The 27,556-nt window shown below is 54.5% G+C and overlaps 12 protein-coding genes across 12 annotated transcripts; 7 read left to right on the plus strand and 5 right to left on the minus strand.

Annotated features, from left to right (window-relative positions):
- Positions 1 to 739: 739 nt before the first annotated feature.
- On the plus strand, positions 740 to 3,085 carry CLAFUR5_02372 (Tyrosinase; the record flags this gene model as incomplete). Its single annotated transcript, XM_047901520.1, has 1 exon — positions 740 to 3,085. The coding sequence occupies one exon, from the start codon at positions 740 to 742 to the stop codon at positions 3,083 to 3,085; it is 2,346 nt and encodes a 781-aa protein (XP_047758979.1).
- Positions 3,086 to 5,991: 2,906 nt separating this feature from the next.
- On the plus strand, positions 5,992 to 7,284 carry CLAFUR5_02373 (uncharacterized protein; the record flags this gene model as incomplete). Its single annotated transcript, XM_047901521.1, has 1 exon — positions 5,992 to 7,284. The coding sequence occupies one exon, from the start codon at positions 5,992 to 5,994 to the stop codon at positions 7,282 to 7,284; it is 1,293 nt and encodes a 430-aa protein (XP_047758980.1).
- Positions 7,285 to 7,536: 252 nt separating this feature from the next.
- On the minus strand, positions 7,537 to 8,288 carry CLAFUR5_02374 (uncharacterized protein; the record flags this gene model as incomplete). Its single annotated transcript, XM_047901522.1, has 2 exons — positions 7,537 to 7,651; positions 7,705 to 8,288. 2 exons carry the CDS (start codon positions 8,286 to 8,288, stop codon positions 7,537 to 7,539), a joined length of 699 nt encoding a protein of 232 aa, XP_047758985.1.
- A 1,407-nt stretch (positions 8,289 to 9,695) lies between these two features.
- CLAFUR5_02375 (uncharacterized protein) lies at positions 9,696 to 10,012 on the plus strand (the record flags this gene model as incomplete). Its single annotated transcript, XM_047901523.1, has 2 exons — positions 9,696 to 9,844; positions 9,955 to 10,012. The coding sequence occupies 2 exons, from the start codon at positions 9,696 to 9,698 to the stop codon at positions 10,010 to 10,012; spliced, it is 207 nt and encodes a 68-aa protein (XP_047758986.1).
- A 477-nt stretch (positions 10,013 to 10,489) lies between these two features.
- CLAFUR5_02376 (uncharacterized protein) lies at positions 10,490 to 12,112 on the plus strand (the record flags this gene model as incomplete). Its single annotated transcript, XM_047901524.1, has 2 exons — positions 10,490 to 11,830; positions 11,894 to 12,112. The coding sequence occupies 2 exons, from the start codon at positions 10,490 to 10,492 to the stop codon at positions 12,110 to 12,112; spliced, it is 1,560 nt and encodes a 519-aa protein (XP_047758983.1).
- A 50-nt stretch (positions 12,113 to 12,162) lies between these two features.
- CLAFUR5_02377 (Glycosyltransferase afumC) lies at positions 12,163 to 13,380 on the minus strand (the record flags this gene model as incomplete). Its single annotated transcript, XM_047901525.1, has 1 exon — positions 12,163 to 13,380. One exon carries the CDS (start codon positions 13,378 to 13,380, stop codon positions 12,163 to 12,165), a length of 1,218 nt encoding a protein of 405 aa, XP_047758984.1.
- A 314-nt stretch (positions 13,381 to 13,694) lies between these two features.
- On the minus strand, positions 13,695 to 15,338 carry CLAFUR5_02378 (uncharacterized protein; the record flags this gene model as incomplete). Its single annotated transcript, XM_047901526.1, has 2 exons — positions 13,695 to 14,767; positions 14,993 to 15,338. The coding sequence occupies 2 exons, from the start codon at positions 15,336 to 15,338 to the stop codon at positions 13,695 to 13,697; spliced, it is 1,419 nt and encodes a 472-aa protein (XP_047758987.1).
- A 1,167-nt stretch (positions 15,339 to 16,505) lies between these two features.
- CLAFUR5_02379 (uncharacterized protein) lies at positions 16,506 to 17,785 on the plus strand (the record flags this gene model as incomplete). Its single annotated transcript, XM_047901527.1, has 4 exons — positions 16,506 to 16,805; positions 16,863 to 17,087; positions 17,139 to 17,281; positions 17,332 to 17,785. 4 exons carry the CDS (start codon positions 16,506 to 16,508, stop codon positions 17,783 to 17,785), a joined length of 1,122 nt encoding a protein of 373 aa, XP_047758988.1.
- A 402-nt stretch (positions 17,786 to 18,187) lies between these two features.
- Positions 18,188 to 19,177, plus strand: CLAFUR5_02380 (Short-chain dehydrogenase/reductase prx1; the record flags this gene model as incomplete). Its single annotated transcript, XM_047901528.1, has 1 exon — positions 18,188 to 19,177. The coding sequence occupies one exon, from the start codon at positions 18,188 to 18,190 to the stop codon at positions 19,175 to 19,177; it is 990 nt and encodes a 329-aa protein (XP_047758322.1).
- Positions 19,178 to 21,454: 2,277 nt separating this feature from the next.
- Positions 21,455 to 22,636, minus strand: CLAFUR5_02381 (uncharacterized protein; the record flags this gene model as incomplete). Its single annotated transcript, XM_047901529.1, has 1 exon — positions 21,455 to 22,636. The coding sequence occupies one exon, from the start codon at positions 22,634 to 22,636 to the stop codon at positions 21,455 to 21,457; it is 1,182 nt and encodes a 393-aa protein (XP_047758321.1).
- A 489-nt stretch (positions 22,637 to 23,125) lies between these two features.
- CLAFUR5_02382 (uncharacterized protein) lies at positions 23,126 to 24,052 on the minus strand (the record flags this gene model as incomplete). The annotated part of the gene is made up of 1 exon (XM_047901530.1): positions 23,126 to 24,052. The coding sequence occupies one exon, from the start codon at positions 24,050 to 24,052 to the stop codon at positions 23,126 to 23,128; it is 927 nt and encodes a 308-aa protein (XP_047758320.1).
- A 698-nt stretch (positions 24,053 to 24,750) lies between these two features.
- CLAFUR5_02383 (AdoMet-dependent rRNA methyltransferase spb1) lies at positions 24,751 to 27,288 on the plus strand (the record flags this gene model as incomplete). The annotated part of the gene is made up of 1 exon (XM_047901531.1): positions 24,751 to 27,288. The coding sequence occupies one exon, from the start codon at positions 24,751 to 24,753 to the stop codon at positions 27,286 to 27,288; it is 2,538 nt and encodes an 845-aa protein (XP_047758319.1).
- Positions 27,289 to 27,556: the final 268 nt, after the last annotated feature.

Raw genomic sequence — 27,556 nt, forward strand, 5'->3', positions numbered from 1 at the left:
ATATGACGACGGGGGGACTGCGGAGGAAGCGGAAGCGGCTGTGTGGCGTTCCTGCAGGAGCAAGCGAGACTGTTCGTCGAAGCTTCAGCGCTAGCGGCGCATTTCAATTTCAGTGAAACAGCGCTCAGGGACGAGCAAGGGTACGCCCGTGCCGAACCCGGCACATCTTCATCTTTTGCATTAGGAATTTAGGATGCGCCACCGGGCGGACGACGTTGCGGCGAGCCAGCGTCCGCCGTCACAGCTTGGGGGGCCGTGGTAGGCCGTGGTAGGCACTGGGCAGCGTTGGCACGGTTGCGTCCATCCTTAACAGTAGTTGGTGGTCACTCGTGGGACTCGTGCGCTCGTGGCACCGGTGCTGGGATACAACCCCGTGTGCCTTCGAATGACGATCCTGCCTATCTGCCTGTGAAACATGGACCTTCACTACCTTTAGCCTCGCCTCGCACATCCACTCACGTCGACTCTCCTAAACTAAGCACAACTGCTGCACGCATCGCACCTGCATTTGTTGCAGCCCGCACGCACCACCCACCACTCCGTTTGCTTCATCGTCACTCGTCCGGTATCAGGCCGCAGTCAACAGGCACTCCACTCCGTGCCTTTCACCTTGTCACCTTGACACCTTCAACCACCACCACCACCACCCTTCTTCCTTCTTTCACCACTCCATTGACCGGTTTTGCGCTGCTTTCCACCCTCCTTTGGACACCAGCCTGGCGTCCGTACACTCATTAACATGCTTTTCACCAGCGCGGCGCTCTCGTCGCTTTCCTTAATAGCCACTCTTTCACAGACAGTTGCCGCTCATGGCTCGTCACACAACGCGCACCAGCGCCACCACCTCCGCCAGGCTGCGGAGGGAGACCCTGTCATCGTCACCGGCTCCAGGAGCTTCGGTGATGGCGAGGTGCACTCTCGTTTAGAGGTCAGCGACATGTTCACAAACCGACCCGACCAATGGACTCTGCTCATCCTGGCGATGGAGAAATTCCAGAGTGGAGGAGAGAGCAACCTCACGAGCTACTACGCTGTTTCCGGCATTCACGGCGTGCCGCGGGAGGAATGGGACGGTGTCCGTCAGTGCGACACCTGCCATGGTGCCGATGGATATTGCACTCACGACTCGGTCTTGTTCCCAGCATGGCACCGTGTCTACATGGTCTTCTTCGAGCGCCTGTTCCTCGAGATTGCGCAGGAGATTGCCGATTCTTACCCACCAGGTCCTTTGAGACGTCGTATGCAGAAGGCTGTCGAGTCCCTTCGCTGGCCATACTGGGACTGGGCTGCGAAGCCAGAGGGCGACCACTGCCTTCCGGAGTTCTTGAGCGCGCAGCAGATCAACATCACTGGCCAGAACGGCGACGAGACGATCGACAACCCATTGTACAGCTACAAGTTTGTTGACCCGTCAAAACTCTACTACGCACCTTTCAACCAGTGGCACTCGACTCTGCGTTACCCCAACTCCAACAATGCTGATGTTTCGGGTGACGAGCAGTCCGTCGTCAATGCATTCGACAGCGTTCGCCAGACTCTGCAGGACCAGGTCTACTCTCTTTTGGCCAACTGTGACAACTACCTCTACTTCTCCAACGATGCGCCAGGTGGCACATACGCAAAGTGCGCCAACAGCTTGGAGCAAATCCACAACAGCGTTCACACCACTGGTGGTGGCCCTGGTAGCAAGGACGTTTCCGGTGGTCACTTGACTTACCTTCCTCTTGCTGCCTTTGACCCAATCTTCTGGTTCCACCATTGCCAGGTCGACCGCATCTTTGCGCTCTGGCAGACAATCTACCCGAACAGCTACGGCGCTGACCAGGTCGCACCGCACCACACATGGACCATTCCTGAGGGCTCCACCCAGGGCATCGACTCTGATCTGACCCCGTTCCGTGATTCACCAAACAGCTTCTGGACTACACGCAAGGTGCGGGATTGGCAGAACACCTTCGGCTACACTTACCCCGAGTTCGCCTCGACCGATGGTAGCAGACAGGCGATCATCAATGCTGTGAACGGCCTATACGGTCCTAACGCTGACAAGACTGCCCCGTCGATCTCGAGGACAGTTGAGAAGGGTTCCCTCAACAAGCGTGCTCTCCAGCCATCTGGACCACCTCCTCCAAGCCATGGTTCGTCCACAACCGAGCAGGATTCGTTGACACCATTGGAGGATTCGCCAGCACCGCAAGGAGACTCGCCGGAGCAGCCTTCCGGTTCGTACAATGTGTCTACCGCGCACAGCGTGTCTTACAGCACCTCGTACAGCACTGCCACCTCGACTGGTTACGGCTCGGTCTCGACTGGCCACCCAGCGGTGTACCCGAACATGACGGTCGGCGGCAACAACCCCTTTAAGACCAGCAACGGCAGCACCTACGAGTACATGTGCCACTTCCAGTCTCCTCGCTACACATTGAACGGCTCATACGTGATCTACGCATTCGACGGCACACCAGAGTCCGACGACACCACAACCTGGAACGGTGACAAGAGCTGCATTGGATCGATCGGTATCATGGCTGGTGGTGACATGGCGAAGCCGGATGTCATCTCGTACGGAGGTGTCCCAATGACCCGTCATCTGCAGGAGCGCTGCAAGGAGGGCAAGCTGGAGGGCATGCAGGAGAAGCACGTAACGCCATACCTGGCCAAGAACCTCGAGTGGAAGATTGTGCGCTCAGGCGAGGTCATCGACCCCGATGTCGTCCCCAACTTCCAGGCCGCTGTCTACTCCGGCACTTCTTCCCCAGCAGGACCAAACTCTCTCGGTAGCTGGCACAGCTACACTCCTCAGGTCGAGGTCACCAAGAACAAGGCCGGTGGTGCACAATCCGCTCCAGTCGCCGACTGCCCTGTCCCATCCCCATTTTCGCCAGCCTCGCCAGTTGCTGCGCCTTACCCAGCTCCTAACGGGACTGCTCCAGGCGGATACGGATACCCACCTGCCGGTACTGGCGCACCATCTGGCACTGGCGTTTCGCCCAACCAGCCTCCCGCCTACACCGGCGCTGCCGGCAAGCCTTCATTCCAGATCGCGGGTCTGTTGGCGGCGGCTGGTCTCGTTGCTGTTTTGTAAGTACCGATCACATCGGAATGATTGCACTTGATGGAGAGAAATTTGCATTGCGCGCGCGAGATACCACGACGACTATCCCATAAAAGGCAGGCTCAGACCAGATGACAACCCGGACGGACGGACGGACTACTACTATCCCGATGTGTAATTTCTGTAGCTAGACCTCGAGAGAGAATGGAATGTGCCAGGAGCGCAGAAGAGCGGTCACTGAATGCTGCTGTTGTTGCTATATGCTATGCACAGGGCGGAGCATTGAGGTGTGTTGTGTTGTGTAGAGATGGAATTGCTACCTTGCTGTAACTAGAGATTACTACCCAACCCACAAATCTTTTCTTGGACCTCATTATTCTGCGTTTCTTCGCGGTCCATTGGCGAGGACCAGGATTGTATAGTAATTTTAGCGACACCCAGCCTTCGGAGAGGAGCTTCAGCTTTATGCAATGTCTGTTCGTATGTTTCAGCCGCGGCGAGCGGCAATGACCACAGCGTAGAGCATTCGCTATACAGTGGGAAGCCACGGACCTGTCTTCACACACAAAGCACGACAAGTCTTCTGCGCCACAGCTAGAATTACCCATCAGGGCGCCATGCAAGTCGCAGAAAGCGTCAAGATGGCGACTAGGGGAATGAAACTCACAGAGAAAGTGTTAGGTCTACAGCATAAATGTACAAGCTTTCCCTGCACCGTCGTGCAGCAGTCCTTGCGCTTTCCCTGCTTCGTCCGGAAGTCTGAGCATGGGGGCTGGATGGATCATGGATGGATGTGCCGCGGAAAAGACGGGACGGCGTGAGGACTTGACGCTTATAACAATACGGTATTATATGAAGTGTCAGGGAGAGGAGAGGAGACGGTGCATGGTGCATGGTGTATGGTGTATGGTGTATGGTGTGTTTTGTGGTAGGATGTGGTCGAGATTAGGTTACCTTTGCAGGAAGGAATGAGCGCTTGGGCTGATGGGGAATGGTCTTGGCGGGGACATGTTAGCGTGGAAGCCCGTGTGGAAGGCGTGGAAGTTATTCTCGAGGCTTGAGCGAGTCCTCGTACGACGATTAGTAATCACCTTTGACAGTATGCGAGGGAAGATGGTGTTGCTTCATTGACTATGAGAATATTCTGACCTGGCTTGTTGTGGTTGATACTCGTCGAGGGTGTGGTTTGCAAGATGTGACAGTTGAGGAGCGTTCGTTGCGGGAAGTGAAGGAGGGATTGTTGACGCTGTAGAGGCTACGGCAATGACGGCGAAGCACGATGGACTGGGACAACATGACGCAGATGTTGTCCCAGTGTCTGTGCAGCACGCTGTTTGGCATGATTCGACTTGACTGGCGGTCCGTCTGGCATGCACGCAGCACACCTACAGACGCAGCCGCGGAGCTGCTTAAGGCTGCTGCACAGTCCGCCGAAGGCAATGGTGAGCGTGCGATATTTAGCTGTAGGAGGATACCAAGCCAGGCTGTGATTGGCTAATTTCAATACCATAGATGCAGCCTTATCACCACATTCCAGGTTCGCGCTTCACTCCCCTCCCCGAAAGCTGTATATCGTACGCTCAGTTCGTCACTTCGCGGTACCATAGCACGGACACGCGCTACAGCACATTTTTGGACATACGCCGAGAACCACAGCCGCTGGCTTCACCACACTTGAAGGGAACTTTGGACGCCTGCCATATCGATGGCATTACTGTAGCTCCACGACGTACATCACGGCGCTTTCGAGGGCTGAGCTCCGGGTCAAGGAAGGGATAAGGTATTGTCTACAGGCTTTGATGGGCTATTGTGAAGCGGGTGGGAGTGGCAGGTACCGGTCTTGCTTGTCTCTGGGTTGCTTCAGGCTACTACGTCGCAGTTCTGCAGAGAAGAATAACCCCGACAACTGTCGCATGCTCTTTGCGAAGAGGAACAAAGCCTTGACCAGATTTCATGTGATGACCATTCGCCGACATTCGTCCGGCAGTATTTCCAAAGCCCACTCGTCTAGCCCACATCGCTTCTTTAAGCGCAGCGACCGAGCAGCCACACCGTAGCGACGTGTGAGCTTGCGAACACTCGAGCGTAGGTTGGAGCTCTATTACCAGCCCCAAGAATTCCTTGGCGCTCTTCTATTCAGTCAACAAAAATGTGTTGCGAGGCGGCGGAGCCAGTCCTCGTAAGCGCCGAATCTCTTTAATCTATATGTCGTTAACGGCTATATTATATATAAAAAGCTATCTGCTTCGTGTTCTACTACTAGAGGTTATACTCGTCTATCCGGCTCGAGCGCTATCTATTTCCTGTTGCTAGTACCGACTACCTCTATCGCTATTATTTAGATCCGTGTCTTTGTTTCCGAGGGAGAACCCCTAGACTCCCCTTTGCCCTTGCCGGGCGGGCTACGCGACGTGTTTATGCCGCTCCGCTAGGCTTAGCGACCTCCGCTCGAGTGTTCGTAGGCTTATACGTCGCTATAGTGCTGCGCGGTAGATAGCTACTTCTATATAGTATAGCAACTATAGTCCTCGTAAGCTCGGAGCGTAGTCTCTACACCCTATAGAAGTAGTTGATAGGCGAGCAACGCTCGCCTAATTAGCGCTGTCGCTTTCCGGTGCAGCTTCGCCTATGTTAACAAGCGCCTTCGGCGCAATCAAAACGCTGGGTCACGTGGATCGAGTTTGGTGTCACGTGTTCGTGCTGTGCCCATTGGCGAACTCGCAAGAAACATATGCTCGTGTTGTTCATACATCTATTGTCGCAACAAATCGATATCACGGGTAGCGTGGGGCTACCTTCAACGAAGCCGGAAAGGGGTGGTATAGAGCTCCACTCCGCTACGCTTACCCTTGGAGGTTCACAACCGCCAACAGCACATTTTCTCCGTCAACCCCAACTTGTATCCTCAACCCCACAGCTTCATTTTTGAGACAAGTATGAACAGCTCTGTGGCTTCAGTCGTCCGAGGCGAGTTCCTCTTCCGCGACCTCTTGCTCGTCGACGTTGGCGGAGAACTCAAGCGCCATCCTCGAGCATCGGAGGGCGAGATCAAGCGCTATCTCGAAGACAAGGAGAGTAAAGATCAGGTCGCACATTGGTACGAAGCCCAGCTCGTTCACTATGGTTTGCAGAGATCCAAGGACAAGAATACGGCCAAGGTCCGACTGCAACAGGCTCTCAATCAGAAGAAGCTAAAAGCTGCACCGCCACATCTCGTGGATATGGAAGCTTCTATGAAGAGGGAGTATGCAGCTGCTGTCCGTAAGGCGAAGACGCCTTCTAAGCCGTTGCCTGCTGCTGGGAAGGGGACTAAGCGCGCGAGAGATGAGGAGGAGCTGCCTGTGGCGAGGTCGAAGAAGACGAAGGTGTCGGTGCAGATTGGTGATGTGAACATCGACATCGAGCACTCCACATCCAGCAAGAAGCCTGTTTCGAGAGCCAAAGCGACTCCTACCAGCAGACGGCCCAAGCAGGACACGAAGAATGCCGCTTCCGCCAGGGCTCCTCCTACTACACCGACACCCTACAAAATGGCGAACTCAGGCGCGACCCTCAACTATGACAGTCTACAAGACGTGCCGTCCTCGTCAAACACTTCCCTACCCACCGCAACACCACGAGTTCGACCAAAGCAAACAGCCCGCAAAAGCGTCATCGGCTTCGGAGGCCCTCCATCAAGCCAGCAATCCACCATCAAGCCCGATCCATACGACCAAGCCTCCCACTTCCCCTCCTCACCAGCCCCCACCACCTCAACATCCATCAAACCAGAACCCACCCACCACGCCACTTCTTCTCCACCTCAAATCAACATCACCGGCGTCTACAACATCCTCACCCCACACCCGCACCTCTCAACCCTCTCCTCCAAAGCCTCGCGCCTCTTCCTCGCCGTCGACAACTCCACCAACAAAATCTGGGGCAGCTTCGAGCTAGGCTGGTACGGCGGCACCATCAAAATCGACCAGATCGCCACGAACCGGGCAGTCTGTTTCGGTTGGCGCGCGAGAGATCATGAGAAGCCTGGGAACATGAGATTTGGAAAGGAGTGTGTTGGGGAGATGGAGTTCTTCGGTGATCAGGAGGTTAGGGGGGTTTTTCATAACCTTCTACCGGAGGCTGTGCATTTTGAGGGGAAGAGGAGGGCGGGGCCGTTGTGGAGTGGGAAGTCGGTTTATGCGTATGAGAAGGAGTGGGAGGGGTTTCCGAAGGAGGCGTATGGTCGCTGATGCAAGAGTGGCTCATGTGCAAGAGCACGGCTTCATCGGGCGTGTAGGGGCAAACTTGGAAGATGGAGTTCTGTTGGCTGCTGGTGGAATGTGCTGTGCGGTAAAGTCTCGTGAGGGGTCTGCTGGGATCTGTACATTGTGCTGTACATTGTTTAGATGAGTGCACACCGTGTCTCACGCTGGTGCGAACGAGATTGGAAATACTGTTTCGTGGTGCTGCTACGCGACTGTCGTATGCCTTTGTACTGTACATCAATGATGCCTGTCATCTCGCCTGCTACGACTTCTCCTCTGCGCATCTCTCCACTCCTTCTGCTCTTTGTACGCATTCCGTTCGTGGTTGGTGTGCCGAGCGATCTTCTTGTACCTGGAGATTGTCGTAAGCAGTGCCAGAATTTTCCCAGATTGGGATACACTCACCACTCGACAGCGAAGAAGCCAGTGCACAAAGCCTCGGCATAAGGTAGGAAGCCTGCACTTTTCAGGGAACCATTACGAACAGATCCCACCGCGACTCCACTTGCGGCTGCAAGCGCGAGACGTTTTCCTTTCTGACCCATCCAAGGTCCTGGCTCGTTGCGAGCTCGGATGGCTTCAAGCCCAGCACCAATAGCCGCCGACTTCAAGGCTTTCGCCATTGTGTACTTGTCTTTCGGGCGGGTCGGATCTTCATGTGGCGAGAATCGTGTTCGGCTGCGGCTTCGACTGCGGCTTCGACTGCGGCTTCGACTTCGACTTCGACTGCTGCTACGGCTCAAGCTGTAGCTACTGTGACTGCTCGAGCTCCGGTCTTGATGTGGCCTTCGAGAAGACTGTCTATATGAGGAGCGCCATTTGCGGTCATCATCGTACAAGTCATCACGGCGTGGCTCAGCAACAGGACCTCGTGAGGGTCGTCGATACAGCCCTCCAGTCTCGTTCGGTACCATCGTTCCTCCTCGAGGCTGACCATAGTACTGTATGTGAGCCGGTGATTGGGCCCAAATCGGGTATGCAGGTGCCATTGTGGCTGTAATAAGCCAAAGGATGCTGTGCGAGGAAAGGCGACCGCGTGTAGTGGCTGTCACAAGAGTCAATGGAGCAGTGTGAAAGGCTAAACGTGCTGGCTCTCATCTTCTTCCTACATGTCAGTGGGGTTGTCTTATGCAAAGCAGCACCGCTTCTTGCCAGAACTCAATGAGTGTGGCTGGAACATGGCAATGCATCACGTATCATTGCATGTTCCGGACTGACCATCCTGAATACGACACGGTGTCAAGTCAGCCACCGAGTGTGGTCGCCATGAGAATGTCCCCCGCATCCTCCGGGTGGCGGTCCTATTCGTTGCTGGCGAGACTGATGCACATGATGTTCCCTGGTTGTTTCCCACACCGCATGGCCGCGACAATGTCAGCGGTCAAGTGACCAATAGTCCGTCAAGACAGAGGAGACCTCGGCGAGGCACATCGATATGCAAGGATGAACCTGCCGCGTGCGTTGTGGTTGAAACGTGCACAAGGCCTGGCTGTTGGTCAATGCCCGGAGCCAGGCGAGCGGTGAGGGTCGGGATGGAGTGCTCTGTCTTGCCTTGCCCTATGCACGTGATGGATGGCGATGTGGAAGTGGTCGTATTGATGCACGAAGAAGTGGCAAAGAAGAAGTCGTTTAGAAATGAGCTCTCGGCCCGGCTCAGCATCCGGTTGCCGATGATGTCGTTTCTGCGACAGTGAGGACTCCGTGGTGCTCTTGCATCTCACGTCCAAGAACTGGCCGTGATAGAGGCGCACCCATCCTAAGAGCAAGGCCGCCATATCAACGACCCGTCAACATGGTACATGTGCTCCCGCCCGGCGGGGCTTTTGCCATGTTATGCGTTTTGTTAGATCCAGCATGCGAACGCCATTGGTCATGATTCCAGCAATGCAGACCCAGTCCCGTCATGTATCATCTGTCGTCTTGTCAATGGGTACAGAGCAGCATGCGGGTGACTCGTGAGAGGTGAGGACGCCTCGTGTCTATCCTTGTACAGTTGATGGCCATTGGCGGAAGAAGCGGCGACTGCTCAAATGCCGGCAGGAGCAAAGGACCAAAGGTGCATTTACCCGGTAAGATACTGCCATCAGGTCATAAACATCAGACCACGCAACCAACGTCACATCTCAACCACCAAGGACGACGACGACGACGACGACGACGACAATGGCGGCCGCAGCGCTCAAAGAGCTGACAACAGCATCTCTGTTCAACATCAAAGGTTGGACAACGATCGTGACAGGCGGCGGCACCGGTTTTGGCCTCATCACAGCGAAGGCATTGGCAGCAAATGGAGCCAAGGTCTACGTGACAGGCCGTCGAGCTGAGAATCTCAAAGATGCAGAGTTGACAGACTCTGAGAGCGGTGGGTCGATCATTGTGCGTCAAAGGCCGCTACGATGTCCTTGACGGAGCAGCTTGCGGTCGACTTCAAGCGACCTGATCTGGAAGTGCGAGTATATACACTGGCTCCAGGTTACTTCCCGAGTGAGATGACTCCAATCGCCAATGATTCTGGCAAGCAGGAAGAACATTTCCGTACGAAGTGGTGAGTGCTGTTCGGTCGTGCCGGACATCCAAGGGATCATGCTCAGGCTGTGCTGAACTTTGCGACGGATGGGTGAGTTTATGATCTTCTGCTGACTTCCACTTTCACAGCTACGTGACTGGTTCGACGCTCGTGATTGATGGAGGCTGGCTGTTGGCCCATGCTTGAGGCGTTGCTTTGCAGCATTGACATCTAGCGCAGATCCGTCGCTGGGCGTGGTTTTGTATGGATCATCGTATGTGATAAGAGGTTGAGGTTGTGCAATCAACGTCGACGAAGCATCGACAAGATATTCCGATCTGCCCACGGAAAGTCGTCCCGATAGCCGTGTTTCTCCAGCCACGTTTCATGCAGAGCTGGAAGGTCTCGAAGAAATGCTGAATTTCAACGTATCACCCATCGTTGCTATCATGGTCATCGTCTATCAGACATTATCAATCACATGGAGACAAGATCGAACGCAGTGGGTGACATTCAATAGCCGCGGACCTCTCGGCAGGTGCGACTCGTCCGCGCCGAGGTTCACGGTTCTCCGCTCTCACTTCAGCTTCAACAGTAGGCATACCGTGATACCTCACGTGTACGCCACGAACTTCACATTTACAACCGTCTTGCTTGGAGTGATACCGCAGCTGGGTTGCTAACATGTCTGGATCGTCGCGCAGGACGCCCGTTATCATTGGTGTTGGAGACTTCGTCAACAGGTCAAAGAAAGTCCAAGATGCCATCGAGCCAGCTCAGCTCATGATACTTGCTATTCAAGAGGCTATCAAAGATACTGGACTGGACGCTTCTACTCTCTCTGCGCTACAGTCATCGATCGACAGCATCGATGTCGTCAGATCTTGGACCTGGCCATGCGATTACCCAAACCTCATTGCCGAGAAACTGGGATTCAAACCACTACATGCACACTATAGCGATCATGGAGGCAACCAACCAGCATACCTCCTCGACGACGCCGCAAGAAGAGTCTCCAAAGGTGAATGCAACGTCGCCGTCATCACAGGAGGCGAAGCACTAGCATCTCTCACCGCTTACGCTGCCGCTAAGAAAATGCCACCACCCGGCTGGACACCACCAACAGAAGACGTCGACTCCGTCTTCTCCCCAACCACCAGGAAACTCGAACCAAGTCTCGGCGAACGACACTCCATCGGCAACCCCATCCAACTCTACCCCCTCTATGAAAACAGCTTCCGCGCCCACCACGGCCAATCACTCAAAGCCAACCACGCCGAATCAGCACAGATGTACGCCGACTTCGCCAAAGTCGCCGAGCAGAACCAATACGCCTGGAACTACGGCTCCCCAGCCGAAACGGTAGAGAGCATTGGCACGGTATCGAAGAAGAACAGAATGATCTGCCTCCCTTATCCCCTCCTCATGAACGCCTTCAACACCGTCAACTGCGCAGCCGCCTGCATCGTCACCACAGCCCAGCACGCCCGAGACCTCGGCATCTCCCCCGAAAAACTCATCTACCCTCTCGGCGGCGCAGGCACATCGGATAGTAACGACTTCTGGCTCCGCCCGACCTTCTGGTGGAGCCCCTCGATTTCCCGATCCCTCGATGCCGCATTTGAAGTCTCAGCGGTCCAGAAAGATGAGATTGACCTCTACGATTTCTACTCGTGCTTCCCCATCGTGCCGAAACTGGCGTGTAAGCATCTCGGTTTGCCGACGACGGGGGGTCAGAAGCCGATTACGCTGCTTGGGGGGTTGACGTCGTTTGGTGGGGCGGGGAATAATTATTCGATGCATGCTATCTCTGAGATGGTGCGTCAGTTGAGAGGAGGGAGGGGGAATACGGGGTTGATTCTGGCGAATGGGGGCTGGGTGACGTATCAGCATGTTGTGCTCTTGTCGAGGTCGCCGAGGAGTGATGGGTTGCCGTATCCGGATCAGGCGCCGTTGCCGAAGGTTGTGGCGGATGTGCATGTGCCGCCTGTGGTGGAGCGGGCTGAGGGGGATGCTGTTGTTGAGGTGTGTTGTTTGATGTTGCAGATCTTGGATTTGACATGCTAGCTGACTGAGCCTTTCTTGCAGACTTGTACGGTGGAGTATGGCAGAGATGGCAAGCCGTCTATGGGCCATGTAGTGGGACGGCTGAGGACCGGGCAGCGATTCCTTGCGAACCATGCGGACGATCGGACACTGCAGGAGCTCTGCAGCCGGGATGTTGAGCCTATCTTGCGAAGTGGTAAAGTGATAACAAGTGCAGACGGACGGAACCTGTTCTCCTTCGGCGAGAGTTCGAAGTTATGATAGTATCGCAACATCAGAATCATCATGCTCAAGACATCTCCCAACGCCGTTCATACCTCTCTCAACAGCGGACCAACCTTAACCGGCGCAACAACCCCCCACTCCTGCCTCCCAGGCACCTCATCCTGATTCCAATACACCACGCCATGTCTAAACCAAGCCGCATACGTCCCCCCCACCACATCAGACCCCTCATGCCTCCGCCACAAGCTCCCAAGCGTCTGCCCTAGCACCCTAAGAATCAAACCATGCGCCAACTTAAACCCAAAACTCTCCCGCAGACACCGCTCCACAATACACCTCGCCTTCCTCTGATCCTCACCCTCCTCTTCCCCCTCCCGCGGCAGCGGCAACGACATGAGGCGAAACGCCTCCTCACCATCCCACGCCGTGAGTTCGTTGATCAGCTGCGACCCGGTCATGTAGTCGATCGCGTAGACGTGTTCTGCGCAGTATTGTGGTCCGTTCCACTTGGTTTCGGCGTCGAGGAGGCCCAGGACCATGGTCATTACTTGGCCTTGGATTATGTAGTCGGTGAGCATCTTGCTGACTTCGTCGGGGGTGTAGATCTTGGAGCCTTCTTTGAAGGAGAAACCTGCATTGGCGCCTTGTAATTTGAGGCCCCTGAGGAGAGGGTGTGCGTGTAAACCTTCTGTGCCAGTTTTGCCCTCCCAGATCTTCAGGAGGAGTTGATGACAGCGCGAGAAGAAGGGATTATCGCGTGCTGAGCAGAGGAAGTAGTTCGTCAGTGCCCTATCCTGGGCCGTTCCCATGCTATACGACAGCACCTCATACGGCGAAGCAGGATCCCCAACAGTACAATTCCACATCCGCTCCAAATCGCCAATCTGAATCATCCCCACATCCGCATACACAGCCCCATACTTCACCAACAACGGAAACCGCACAAGATCCGACGTATGCTGAGGCGCGTAGTCGCCGCCTATCGTGCCGTTGATGAAAGCTTCGGGAAACGTGCTAGGGTCTTGCGTATCTAGGAATTGGTCGATGTTCAATGCTGAGCCCGGGACGCGGTTTGTGACGCGGATTGTCCAGCCTTGGGGAGCGAGCCGTCTGTGCCAGGCTCGGACGTTGCGTTGGGTGTAGGGGTGCATGTTTTCGAAGCCTTGGTGCCAGAAGAACCAAATGTTCTTGTCATCTTTGATTTCGCAAGGGTTGAGAAGATCGGTGTCGACTTCTGTGTCTGGTCTGCGGTCGAGGAGATGGTCGGGGATGATGTGGAGGCCTTTTGGTAGGTGGTAGTCCATGGTCGTGTGTGAATTGTTTGTCTCTTTGTTGAGCTTGTGGTTCATGCAGTCGCTGGTAAGGGAGACTGGTCACAGGGTAGACGGCGATGTGGCGGCTTTTTGTAGACGGCGGAAGGAGTTCAGCTAATGCAGTAATGTCAACAGTTACGATGCACTCGTCGGACAACAAGTGTAGTAAACACTGCCTGGATGCCAAGTGCGGAAGGATGATCATGCAGGAACGAGAAGCGAGCCAATGAGCGAATGCCACTCACTATGATTCATCTTGATGCGAGGAAAGGACGCTTCTGCTGCAAAGTGGTTGCCTTTTCGTGCTACGATTTCCACGATGCCTTGCGATCAGACATCTCAACCACATCCCAGTCTCGTTCAGGTCTAACATACTCAACAGGCCCTTTGTAAGTGTTCCGCTTGCTCACCACGTAGAAGATCAGCGCAAAGCCAATGACGGATCCGAAGATCAGAGACACCCAGTTCATGTCCTGCGGCTTTGGATCGGGTGCAGCTGGGAAAAAGACCAGTACAAAAGCCAGACTAAGGAAGCACAGTGCCAAAATGTTGATGGGAAGTCCAAGTCTGCCCAGTGGGAATCTGGTTGGAGGCAATCTATAGCCTGTCGCTTTCCTGTACGCGATGCAGCTGATGGAGATTAGGTAGCTTCCTAAGATGGATGCTGCGCCCAAGCTGGCAATGATATTGTAGGCCAGTGGTGACCCGATCAGGACGAGGGACAGTACCACTGTGAAGATCAGAGTACTGCAGACCGCATTCATCGGGATATGGTTGCGCGGAGAGACCTTTGCAAAGAACTTCGAGAAAGGTAGTCCGCCATCTCGCGCAAAGCTGTACAGCTGCCTTGAGCTCGTTGTGACCATGTTGACAGCGCAGAACAGCAAGCTCAGGATGATGTAGGACACCATGATTGCCGTTCCTGCAACACTTCCAGTGGTGTTGAGTAAGATCTCGATATATAGTTGTCCGGTCGGGGAGCTGATGGCCTTCTCGATGTCGCCTGCGCGGAAGAGCACTGTGAGTAGCATCAGAAAGCTAATGCTGAAGTTAAGTGCTGCCGCGCCGACCATGCAACGAGGCAACCAGATCGATGCTTCCTTGAGTTCCTCAGCGAGATGACAGATGCTGTCGGCCGAGGTCAAAGTCGTCACTGGCGCGATGATGCCCACAAGAACGGCGGTCGGAAGGCTGGGCCAGCGGTTCGCATTCTCCCACTGCTCGAAGACTTCTTGTCTTGTCGACTGCGGGCCCATTGATAGCAACACTACTTCGAAGGCAATGTACGCAGCTATGTGGAGGATCAGGATGATGAATTCAAAGACCGGCAGCTTGCGCACCAACACAGTGTTGAACATGACCGCAACCAGAGCGATAGCTATCGTGAACAGTGTTGTATGTCACCCCTTGAATGTGATGCTAGGATTGACTAGGATCGCCAGGCTTTCCAGCTGTATCGCGGCTGCATAGCTCACGCTCGCCAGTCCAACTTGCTAGCCAAAGACTGTAAGCCAGCCCACAAGATACGAAGGCAGTTTCTGAATGTTCCTTGGTGCAAACTCGCTGATCCAATGGTATTGGCCGCCAGCAGACGGAGCCATACTGGACATCTCAGCCAAGGACAGAGTGGCGGGCATCAGGCCGACACAGCAGGCCAGAAACATGTATGCGGCCCCGGCTGGACCTTTGTTTGGCAGCGAGAATATAACAGTGATCAGGGCATACTCCCATGCGCATCCTAGGATAGAGGCGAAGCCAATGATTGCCCATGGTCCAAAGTAACGTCGAAGTTCTTGGACTTTGCCCATGCGCCACATATCACGCTTGTCGATTGCGGATGCATTGCTGGGCTTCCTTGATGAGAGCTCCTGGATTCCATGTCCGTTAAGTTTCGTGTGCTCGATGAATTCGTTGAAGGTCGTGCTGTCGGGATCTGCTGCGTGGACCATGGTGACAAAAGAGTCTCAAGGGAGCCGAGCACCAGCTGGGTGGTTGAGAGCAAGAACCGTCTATGCTCATCTGGCATCCAAGCTTACTTCGTCGACTGTTGCGCTGAGGTTGCAGCACCTGGTTCAGTGAGCGGTCCAGTATGAGGCCTAGCAGTGGTCCATGGTGGCTCCTCGAGATGGCCAAGCCACCTGTTGGAGCTCTGGGAAAGAGTCTCCTTGCAATGACTGTGCCCTCTGTGGGATGTGTGCCAGACAGAGGTCACGCTGCATGGCGCGAAGGACGTGCAAGGTTAGTCGGAGATGCCGTATGCCGTGCACCTTGACGACCGCCGAATGGCAGCTGCAGCCTCACCAAGTCACCCACATCTCCGCGAACGTTGTGACGACAGCAGCTTGTGATATCGGAACGAAGGACTGGATGAAGACGCGTCGAACAGGACTCGGCGTATCCCGAGCCGGCAGCTGCGATTGGACAGAGGCGAAGCAGGGGTCTGATCGGCATTTCTTTTCTCCACACTTGGGAGGCACCGCAAACCACTCCTCTTCTTCGACATCACCATCATTTTACCGGCAATGCCATTGGTACCGCGGGTGTTATTGCACAGAGCCAATCATCAGAGTATGGGGACAGCGACCAGTCCAGCAGGTCCTTCGATGGGCACGGGTATGCCATTGATGGCGACATCAACTCCCGAAACACAGTCTTTACGCTTGGAGGATCTGCCTCTGTAGCTAACATTAACTTGAGCGCATCCGAATCAGTCCTCGACATGCCAGAGGCACAGCACCCAATGGGATGGTCTCGCTTTCTGGCGGATTTGAGCCTCCACAAGACATGCCACTGTGCCACTGAGCTAGCGAGGCTAGGAACTTGGCCGACAGAGTCCTTGACAACTTCGATGTGATGGCTTACGGGGGATTCTTTGCGTCCGTTACAGGCTGCTGCGCTGTGCCACTCAGTCGACGCTGTGAGCCCTGACCACACCGGTAGGTCTCTGGAGCTTAATTTCGATCGTCCGAGATCCTCGACCCCCTTGAACTTGTGTACATGTCACCATGTTGTTTCCTCCCTCGCGAGGACATTGCACCCAACGTCAGTTGCTTCTGGGCTGATTTGGGAGGGTGCTCGAACAAAGCTGGATGACACGATGAAGCTGTGAACTCCCGATGACTGCCCACGTGGACATGGCTACACCATACGTCGAAGGACATCGCTTCACCAGACTTGAGACGTGGAACCATCAACCTGGGCTATGGATCGTGACGATCTTGTCTTTTGCCTACGCCTTTATCACTTTGTTGATCCGCTATTCGATCAGACGCAAGCTTACTAGGGCGGACTATGTTCTCTGGGCTGGCTTTGCTCTTGCCCTCGTCAGTTATGCTCTCATGCTTAATGCTTTAAGGCACGGCGCCGGCCAAGCGCCGGAAGCGCTATCAGATGGATCATTCGCAACGAGTGCCAAGGTAGGTCCAGTCTCTACACTCCGAAAGAGGCAGCGGCACATTGCTGACCGAGTACAGCTCGTGTCTGCAAGCATTACTTTTCTCCTACTTGCCTGTGGCTGCACTACTTCCTCGCAGCTCTGTCAACTGGAAGAGCTGGTGCCCGGTACCACTGACAAAATGCTGTGCTGGATGGGCATCGCGATTTGCATCTTCTGCTCTATCTCGACACCGATCTCCGTGTCTGCTGGGTGCTCATCGTCTAAAGTTCTGAGTGCTGGGTCGGACCAATGCTCTGGTGCTGTAAGAGACGTCTCACCAATTGTAGCTCGCACTGGCTGACGATGTTGCCAGACTCTTCGATGGACCATTGCTATGGCTCTCCTAATTATCAACTTCCTGGTACCCGCACTTCTACCATTCCGATTGTTCAGACTTCTACACACCAAGCTTCAGCGCAAGGCAGGAGTATATCTGGCATTTGGATTCCCACTTCTGTACGTCAACCAGTACAGCCGCGAGACGTCACATATTGACATATTGATAGATGTGTGTCAATCGCGGCACTGACTGTGTATCTGTACACTCGCTTTGTTCGCGACGGCCAGAGCGGTACTGGCGCAGTTGACTTCCTATGCTGTCTGCAGGTACTCCTGGGATGGGCCTTGATCGCTCCAACGATTCCCATCGGCAAAGCTCTGGCCATTAGGTTCACAACGCACGGTACAATGGTCCTTAGTCATTACGGGAGCAGTAATGATGGAACAGTCGCCGGCGGAGCCCGCATCGGGGCCCAAAATCATGGCCCACATCGGCCTTCCCATTGGAATGATTACGAGTTCAATCCAGATCGCTTTATGCATACTTCTTCGATCAGACACGAGCCACATGACCAGATAGCAAAGCTGTCAGGGTCGTTGGATTATGGCATTCGCAAGACTGTGGAGACAGAAGTCGAGTCTGCGAGAGTGACGGACTTCATAATGCGCCAGCAGATCTGATGAAGCAATCGGCAATGTCATCTGTCACCGCGGACACGATGGAGAGCACCACCCAGATCACTGATCCTCTTGAGTAGCAAAAGCCGGTGACTCGGTTGTATTTGCTACAAGAGCCGGAGTACGAAGCGGCCGCTTTGCCTGATGCACCCGAAGAAGGTGGAGCGACAGCGAGGAGGCTGATGACATGCAGGAAGCTGACTTAAGCCTCAGGCATGAACCGTCGGTACTGCTGGCGCGGCAATGACTGTCAACAGAGTGAGGGCACGGCAACAACGCAGATTTCGGCTTTAAGCGCGGCAGCCACGATTATGTGCGAGACGAGGGCATCATAAGAACCACAGAAAACCTGCCCATAACGGTATTCACCGGCTTACGACATTCGGAAAGAACACTATTGCAACAATGGCACTCACACAACCATACGCCCAAGATCATACCAACCTGCAAGGACCCGGTGACTCCAGGCCGACCGCCAAACAAGTTATCGAAGATCAAGGTCTTGTCGATATTCTACCAGGTACTGTGGTCCTGATCACAGGCTGTACTTCTGGAATTGGTATAGAGACAGCACGAGCGCTCTACCTGACTGGCGCCACGATCTACATCACGGCTCGCTCGCTGGAGAAAGGGCAAGAAGTAGCTTTGGACCTCGCGACAGACCCCCAGCGACCAGTCAAGGTGTTGGAAATGTCTCTCGACTCTTTTGCCTCTATTCGTGCTGCAGCACAAACGTTCCTAGAGCAAGAATCGAAACTTAACATCCTCATCTGCAACGCTGGAGTTATGGCCTGTCCACAGACTACCACCAAGGACGGCTTCGAGTACCAGTTCGGCACAAATCACCTCGGACACTTCCTTCTATTCCAACTCCTAAAACATGCCCTCCTCGCAGGAGCTACACCATCGCACCCATCGCGCGTCATCTCCGTCTCATCAACGGGTCACCGCATAGTCCCCTCCCTACCCCTCACCGATCTAGACTTCTCCAAGTCCCAATACCATCCCTTCACAGCATACGGCCGATCCAAACTCGCCAACATCTACTTCGCCAACCACCTCACGCGCCTCTACGCCACCAAGCACCTTCACGCCCTCAGCTTACATCCAGGCTCCATCAAAACGCCACTACAGCGTCACGTTGACCAGACAGATTTCTACGCCAAGGCCACGAGTGATCCGGAGTATCAGAGGCAGGTCAAGAGTGTCGAGCAAGGCGCTGCGACAACGGTCTGGGCTGCTGTTGGGAAGGAGTGGATGCATCGTGGTGGGGTGTATCTGGAGGATGTAGGAGAGGCGGGGCCTGTGGTGCCCGGAGGAACGGCTTTTGGGACTGGGTATGGGGAGGCTGCGTATAGGCCTGAGGATGAGAGGAAGTTGTGGGGGGGGGGGTGAGTTTGGAGATGTGTGGGATTACTGCAGATTAGACTGTCCAGACAAGCCATGCATACCTTGTGAATATCAGGCTCGCCGTAAATCAGCGGGAAACCACCTCAGGACCGACCAATCACACACACTGCAGCGGCTGTTGCTTGCAGCCAGGTGACTTTGGCGCTTCGATAGAGACATTATCATTGCTTCAGTACAGGTGCCTACACTTGAGGCATGACTATATGAAGCGCTCCTTTTCCTCTCTCATTAACGAGAACACATCATCATCCGAATTCCAAAACGACTCTGCAAAATGCCGCCCAACTCACTCCTCACCATCCTATTCTCACTTGACTTGCCGGTACTTGGTTTACCAACCCCACTTTCCAATCAGCGCAATTCCGTCTTTTGAACACAGATCCCCGTCCACCATGCTTCAGGCCGCATGGGCGCGCTCGGCGCAAAATTGTAGCGTGGGTTTGAGGCGTACATAGCTCACTTGCCCAGGGCATGCACTGAAAGCGCCGGCATCGCCTTCCTGTAGTCAACGATGTAGGGCTTACCGAAGAGCGTCTGGGAGTTGGTTCCCTGGTGATATCCTGAAGTCCATTGCCTGTGCGCTTCTTCCATGGCAGCCTGGGGAGCGTGGAATGCATCTCCGATTTGAAAGTGTGCCAAGGCGTCCTCGGTATCCTCTGTATATTCGTCCAGCCAGCGAACAGAGATTACGTAGATCGGAGTACCCGTATGTTCGTCTTGTTCGGTCGGTTCGGATTTGACTGTCGGTTCTGCTTTCGTCGTTGATTCTGATTCTGCTGCCGGTTCCGACTTGATTGTCGCTTCGCCCTTGGTTGTTTGTTCTGCTTTGATGCCTATGGCGGCTCTGTGGTGAGCAGAAGAGGATAGCGGGAAGGGAGCCAGTGAGCATAGAAATATGCCACGAAAACAAAGCCATGGTTTGCTCGAAAGTTTTGGCCTGGTAGGCCCAAGCAGCGAGGCGATGAGACACTACCAGAATGTCCTAGAGTCCAAGGTCCTCTGACTTGCTCTCGACGATCGATACAGAGGGCTTGGTCCGCTAATGTGTAAGTTTGTCTGCGCATGAGTATACCCACGGGCGCACATAGCGTAAGTGGTTCAATAGGATGGTCCGCCTGGTGTGGGCTCGGCTTTCCATGTGATCTAGTCGCTGGTCGTCTGTACCTCTCAAAGCGTCTTCCGAACTGGCGAACAGATCTCGCTGGCCTTGCAGAGTAGCCTTCACAGCGCGACTTGGCTGCTCAGCTCAGACATAACCTCAACAGGTCGGGGTGACCGTTGGAACGCTCGCAGGTACTCTGATCTTCGAGGTGCTCACTGAGTACGCGCTTCCTTGATGGCATCATTACCAGCGGATTCTGACGGCATCGAGGTGACCATCTGCTCGTAAGCCGTCGCCAAAGCATCAGTCCGCTTGAGTATAAAATGTTGAAGAGAGGCAGAGGCCTGCCTCAAAGACGAGCGAAGGCACCGCCGAGCGCTATTCGTGTATATACAGCATTTTGCGAGCAAAAGACTAAGCGAGCGAGGGCTTAGAGCGCCTCGGAGTGAATAGTGATTCTAACGTACCGTACGGGCTGGAGAAACAAGTTTCTAGTAGCGCTATATTCTAGCCACTTACAAGCGGTATACAGGATTAGTTTTGACCAATCAAAAGTGCTGCTATCTATGTCGCTAAGGCGGAGATATAGCACGGGCGCAATCTACATTTACCTAGACGTCGCGCGACGCAATTAGTATTCGAATAGATGTAATTAACGCTCGGCAGCCCCTACACTCACCCGCCTTGTCGTGGCCCTCCGCAAGCTCCGGGACGACGGCGACTTCGTTTCGGGTGCCTTCGCTCGATGAAGGAGGTGACTGGCCTGCGGGAGATGCACATGACCCAGGCTAAGCATCTTATTCCTTTCGGCGGACACAGTAGTTGGCTATGTTTGGATGTGTCTGTCACACCAAGATCATGAGCCGTGGATCTCTGGCGGTTAGCAAGCCCGATATGGTTGTGATGATGCTGACTTTTATTCTTCCCCCGAACATCTGACATGGAAATGAATTCGGGCTTGTCCTTTTGCTTGGGTGTGCAAATGATAAGGCGACACAGGCTCCGGTCTGTATCTCTGTTGAAGTGAGCACCATAGGCCTGGGAGTCCTGTCATAAAGTAGGAAGTCAACGCGAAGCGCGGCGATGACGCTCGATCTCTTTTCCTCCAGGGGAAGAAATCAGTGAAGACGCGCAACTCAATGAGATCTGCCCCCGCACCATCACGCCCCTCCATTCATCCCCACCCCCCTCGACCTCGACAAACCCATTCCCCTCAACGCCTCCGCATACATAACCCCACCAGCCCCCCTCCGCCTCCTATACGTCTCCTCCCTCCTCGTGTACGTTTCCAACGACAAAGGCAGCGGCGCCGGCATCTCATTCTCAAACTCGGAAAAATCCATCGACATCGTCGTCGGGCCCTTCGCCGTAATCGAGCTCGTCCCCGTCTCCCCGGACGCGTCCTTCCCAATCGTATGCGTTGCCGAAGAGCGCCGTTCAAGATCTCTAAGCCAACGCGGCCGTGGGTCGTGAGTATCTTGGTATAGTTCGCCCGTAGCGGCGGTGGAGTAAGATTCGCCGCCGACGAAAGCGCCTGAGAGGGTCCGTTTGCTAGATTGGACGAGATCGACGAGTTTACCCAAAATCACGAATTCAAGTTTGAGTTTGATGCTATAGGTGAAGCCCTTGATAGTCTGTTCCAGGACGTGTTGGTCCTTGTATTCAATCGCTAAAAGCCCGATGTCGAGGATGATGATGACGACGTTGACGATGAAGAGTTGCCACATGACGCGACGGGTGCCTTTTTTGGAGATGACTTTGAGGAGTTTTACCGTCTGCCAGACGTAGACGCCGGAGATGATGAATTCTTGGACGCAGAAGACGGTCATTTGCACTTTTTCCACGTAGCGATAGCCTGTTTCGAAGCCAGCGCGGTTTGGGGAATTGGGGCGCACTGGGCCGAATGCTTGGCCGAAGTTGAGGACTTCTGTGGTAGTGTGCCATACGATTGCGTTGAAGATGATCATGTATTTGATGCATCTCAATATGGTCGGATTATGGAGGATAAGACCTAGACGGGAGTAGAGAACGAGGGCTTGGCCAGTGATGAGCATGATCCAGCCAATACCATCGAGTGACTTGCCGACAGCGAGGTGTGTGAGGTTGAAATACTCTATCATAAACCCGATGTTGTACGGCAGAAGGCCCAGAGTCGAGACAGCCATGCTCCAGAAGTATAACCCGCTCCATTGCTTGAAAGTTGTGATTATCAACAGACCAAGTTCGATGGCATTGTATAGCGACACAGCGCTGCAAATCGTGACCGTCGCGGTATAGCCATTGTATCTACCATTCCAAGTCTCTTCAGACGGTCCAGAGCTTGTGTTTGGTATGCCCGACATCGTTCAGCTGACGTCTTACCGGTTGACGCTGCTGTGCCGCAGCCGCATGGTGATGTCCTTGTGCTGACGATTACGACAGAAAGATTGCGAACAGCGAATGTTGTCACTAGTCCAGTCAGTCTCTTGTCGTGTCTTTACAGGGTAGACCTCGAGGATTTATCGTCAAGTTCGAGATTAGTGATGCGCCAGCATCGGGAGGGGAAGCATGTCGACCTGCATGATCTTCGGCGTCGATCTCCCCACGTGTGGCGGTAGGTACGTATCTTTCTGCGCGTAGATGCTGGATTGGTAGGCATGCTGTAAGACATTTCGGTGTATCGATACAGTGTATACTACGCGATGTTGCACTGCATCGAAGCGCGCTCTATGGCCCATGTACTGCGCGACTTTGTCAGCCGCCAAGAGGCAAGGCAAGCTTCTTACCCTGCGATGCGCTTGCTCCATCAACCACGAAGCTGTAATCAAGGTCTGCGCTGTCTTCATGTCGAATCACGCGAGCGCTATACTTGATCCGGGTCTTGCTGAGATCATCCAGAGCGTTGCCGGACCTCGTCCTGAGCAGCGTGTCCATGACTGGCGCATTGAAGGCCTAGCGATCTCGAGCGGACTGAGGCTCATGGTACGACCAAGCAGCCAGTAGTGCCGATATGTGATGAGAACCAGCAGAACGCAGAGGACTTGCACACTCGCGGCGGCCCAGTAGAACGGCCAGCGAGTCTGGAATACTGGTTGCGCATCAATACGGAGCCCATCGACCTGGTACTCGGTTTGGAAGCCAGCGTCAAGCCTCTCCAATAGATCGCCTGCAGCCATGCTCCGCGCTGCCTCCACCGATGTACGGAACATGAGCTCGTTCAGCGTGGCAGTAATGTCGTCCATTAAATCTTTCCACTTTGGGGCGCAATCTTTGCGGGCATGAAAATCATCAGCATTCTGAATGAGGCTTGTTTGCCAGGTGTTGACGTTGTCGGTGTGTGGGAAGTCACTACCAGGTTCCCACATGCCGATCGCCGTGTAGAGGTTCATTGAGGCCAGCAGTCCAATCCCGCCGATAGTCAGAGACACCGTGGCGTTGACTTCACTAGCCGCCCTTTCAGAATTGTCGGCAGTCTTGAGAGCGCGCGGGCTCCTGGTATCCACCTTCACCAAAGTGTCGTTATAGGTCAGCATGTCGGACTCAGCGATAGCAGATCTGAACGAGCAAGTCTTCCAGGTATAATGGCCAGTGCAATCACGGCTCATCTCCTCAGAAGTGACCTCATATCTGCCGACGTTGACATTGATAGTCTCGTAACGCCCAATCGCTGCAGATGGTTGATCCTGGATCTCGAAAAGACCGCAACGCACTTTGTAACCAGTTGCTTGGCAGCTATAGGGCAAATGTGTGTCATTTAGCCTGATTGCAGTGTAGTTCATCGGCTGGGCAGGCTCTGATTGCAGTGTAGTTCATCGGCTGGGCAGGCTCTGATCGGCACTCAACCAGCTCCACTGCAGCTGCCGTTACTGTGAGCGCGCACACCCCTTTGCAACCATGGACAGGAGATGTTATGGGGAGATCGTTGATCCATTGATGCCAAACCGGCGCCATGTCGGACGAGAGTTCAGCATTGAGGTATGTATTGTTGATGTTGAGCAGAGATCCTGTGGCAGTAAGATTTGGGGACTTTTCCAGCTTCGATGGGATAGCGGAGTGCTCATGAAACGGTCCCGTGGGTCCTCAACATCCAGCAAAGGGTGCGGTCGCCGTTCCATGGTGGAGGGTATCGAAGATCTGGATCTGGGTGACGGTGACGGTCCCGCATTGCAGCACGAGAGATTTTTGGCATGCTGTAGTGACCACTGGATGTCACAGGGACACATCTTGCAGGTGTGATGATCAGGTCGGTGTCTCGTTGATGATGTTTGAGCGTGAAAGACGCGTGGGCAATCACGTGGCAGTGTGATTATGTGGGGGAGGAGCGTTCGGCTAGACTTGCTTCGGCTCGGCATTCGGATCCCGCGCAAAATTGCCTCGAGCATATTTTCTCCAGCGGGAAACTCTCTACCCGCCACAAAGGGCAGACAAGAGCACTTCGCATTCTCTGTGAAGCGCTGAGAGTAGCAATACCGTCGCAATGGCGATCCAGAAGAAGCACGCGAAAGCGCGTCTCGACAAGTACTACTACCTCGCCAAGGAGAAGGGCTACCGCGCTCGTGCTGCCTTCAAGCTGATCCAGCTCAACAAGAAGTACTCCTTCCTGCAGAATGCGAAATGCCTGATCGATCTCTGCGCCGCACCCGGATCATGGCTCCAAGTCGCCGCCGAGACGATGCCGCAGAAGTCGCTCATCGTCGGGGTGGACTTGTCGCCGATCAAGCCGATCCCGAAGACGATTACCTTCCAGGGCGACATCACGACCGACAAGTGCCGCGCCGCCATTCGAGGGCATTTGAAGACGTGGAAGGCCGACTGTGTCATACACGATGGTGCGCCCAATGTTGGTACTGCCTGGGTGCAGGATGCCTTTAGTCAGAACGACTTGGTCTTGAGCTCGCTGAGGCTGGCCACCGAGTTCCTGGCGCCGAATGGAACCTTTGTGACCAAGGTCTTCAGATCCAAGGATAGTGCGAAGCTGGAGTGGATCTTCAAGCAGCTCTTCTCCAAGGTTGAGCAGACGAAGCCACCCAGTAGTCGAAATGTTTCTGCCGAGACTTTCTATGTCTGCAGGGGCTACAAGGCGCCAAAGCACTTGGACCCCAAGTTCTTGGACCCGGCATATGCGTTTATGGAGGCAGCAGAGGGCAAGGCTAACATGGAAGCGAGAGTCTTCAACCCGGAGAAGAAGAAGAGGAAGAGAGAAGGTTACGAAGAGGGTGACTGGACACAGTTCAACGAATGCCCTGCGTATGAGTTCATTCAGACTCACGATCCGATTGATATGCTAGGAAGATACAACAGATTCCATTTCGACACTCAGGCAGGAGACGAGATCGCACAGGCTGCGTTGGCCAAGATTCCCGACACGACAGAAGAGGTTAGGCAGAATTGTGAGGACTTGAAGGTGCTTGGTCGCAAGGAGTTCAAGGTTCTGCTCAGATGGAGATTGAAGGCGAGAGATGTGTTTGGTCTGCGACAGAAGAAAGAGGGAACACATAAGAAGGCTGAAGCCAAACCAGAACCTGCCGAGGGAGAGGCTGGAGAGGAGGTTGCAATGGTCGAGTCTATGGACGATGAGATGCGGTATGCAGAGGAAGTCCAGGCGCTGCAAGAACAGCAGAACAAGGAGAAGCGAAAGGAGCGGCGGAAAGAGAACGAGCGCAAGCAAAAAGACATTGTGCGCATGCAGATGGGCATGACTACGCCTTCCGAAATTGGTATCGAAGCTGGCGAGAACGACCCTGTCTTCCGTCTGAAGGATGTCGACAAAGCCTCAGATGTGCGGCGACAGATTGTGAAAGGACGCATGCACACCCAAGTCGCTCCCGAGAAGCCAAAGGAGGTGAGTGAAGACGAGGAAGAGGAAGACGAGGAGCTGGATGAGTTGGAGGCACAGCTTGATTGCATGTACGAAGACTACCAGTCGCGGCGAGAAGATCACAAAGCGAAAGCCCGTGCGAAGCGTGCGAGGAAAGACGACGAAGAGCCATTCGAGGACTTTGACAAGCGCGAGACAGGTGCCGATTCCGACGCCAGCGATGAGGATCTTCTCGAGGATGATGACGATGACGACGATAGCGATACAGGAGATGAAGGCTTTACAACAGATCTGCAGGGCAAGGATCCTAAAGAGGGTGGACTGAGCAGACGAGCGGCGTCGTTCTTCCAGCAAGACATCTTCAGCGGGATAGACGGGCTCGATGGCGACGAAGACGAAGAGCTTGAGCCAGATAACGACAAGGCAAGAGACAGCGGCATCGACGTCGACTCGCCAGAGCTTAAGGCAGCGCCCACTGCTGGGGAAGGCGATGACTTCGAGACCGAAGCCGAAGACGACGACGAAGATGGCGAGTCAGACTCGGGACCCGAAGACGTCGCAGGCGCAGAACAAGAAGAAGACTGGGAAGAACGCACCGTCAAACCCGGCCAAGAACGAGAAACCGAAGGCCGCCCCAACATCGACATCATCACAGCCGAAGCCATGACCCTCGCGCACCAACTCGCGACAGGCAAAGTGACCAAACAGCAACTCCTCGACGACAACTTCAACAAATACTCCCTCCGCGACGTCGACGGCCTCCCCGAATGGTTCCTCGACGACGAAAACAAACACGCCAAACTCCAACGCCCCGTCAGCAAAGAAGCCGCCGCGGCCATCAAGGAAAAACTCCGCGCCCTCAACGCCCGCCCCATCAAAAAGGTCCGCGAGGCAAAGGCCCGCAAGACCATGCGGACGGCGCGCAGGTTGGAGAAGTTGAAGAAGAAGAGTGAAGGCTTGGCGGAGGATGGGGATATGGGGGAGAGGGAGAAGGCGGGTGCTATTTCGAAGTTGATGGCGAAGGCGGCCAAGGGGGGCAAGAAGAGGCAGCCGGTTAAGGTTGTGAAAGCCGGGGGGCAGAATAAGGGCAGTGGACGGCCGAGGGGTGTGAAGGGGAAGTATAAGATGGTTGATGCGAGGTTGAAGAAGGATACGAGGGGGTTGAAGAGGGCGGCCAAGAGGCAGGGGAAGAAGTAGATGAGTTTCGAGTATGGTGATTGCATATTTCATGTCATGTCACTTGTCAAACACCACAATCCATCATCCCTGGCCCCAATTCTTGACGCCTTCACCGCTCGCCTAACGCGGCGGTACCTAGTTGAACTGATTTACAGTCTTGTGGCTCCGTGGCTCAATGGGAAATCGAGAAACACCCGATCAGAAGGCAAACAAGTCGTACGCAGGTAACCGAGAGCTCAAAAAGAAGTCTGGCCTGCCGACAAAACGCGCCCAGAATCGGTTCGAA

Source organism: Fulvia fulva, chromosome 2 (genome assembly GCF_020509005.1).
Source record: "Fulvia fulva chromosome 2, complete sequence".
In the NCBI taxonomy this organism is placed as follows: Eukaryota; Fungi; Ascomycota; class Dothideomycetes; order Mycosphaerellales; family Mycosphaerellaceae; genus Fulvia; species Fulvia fulva.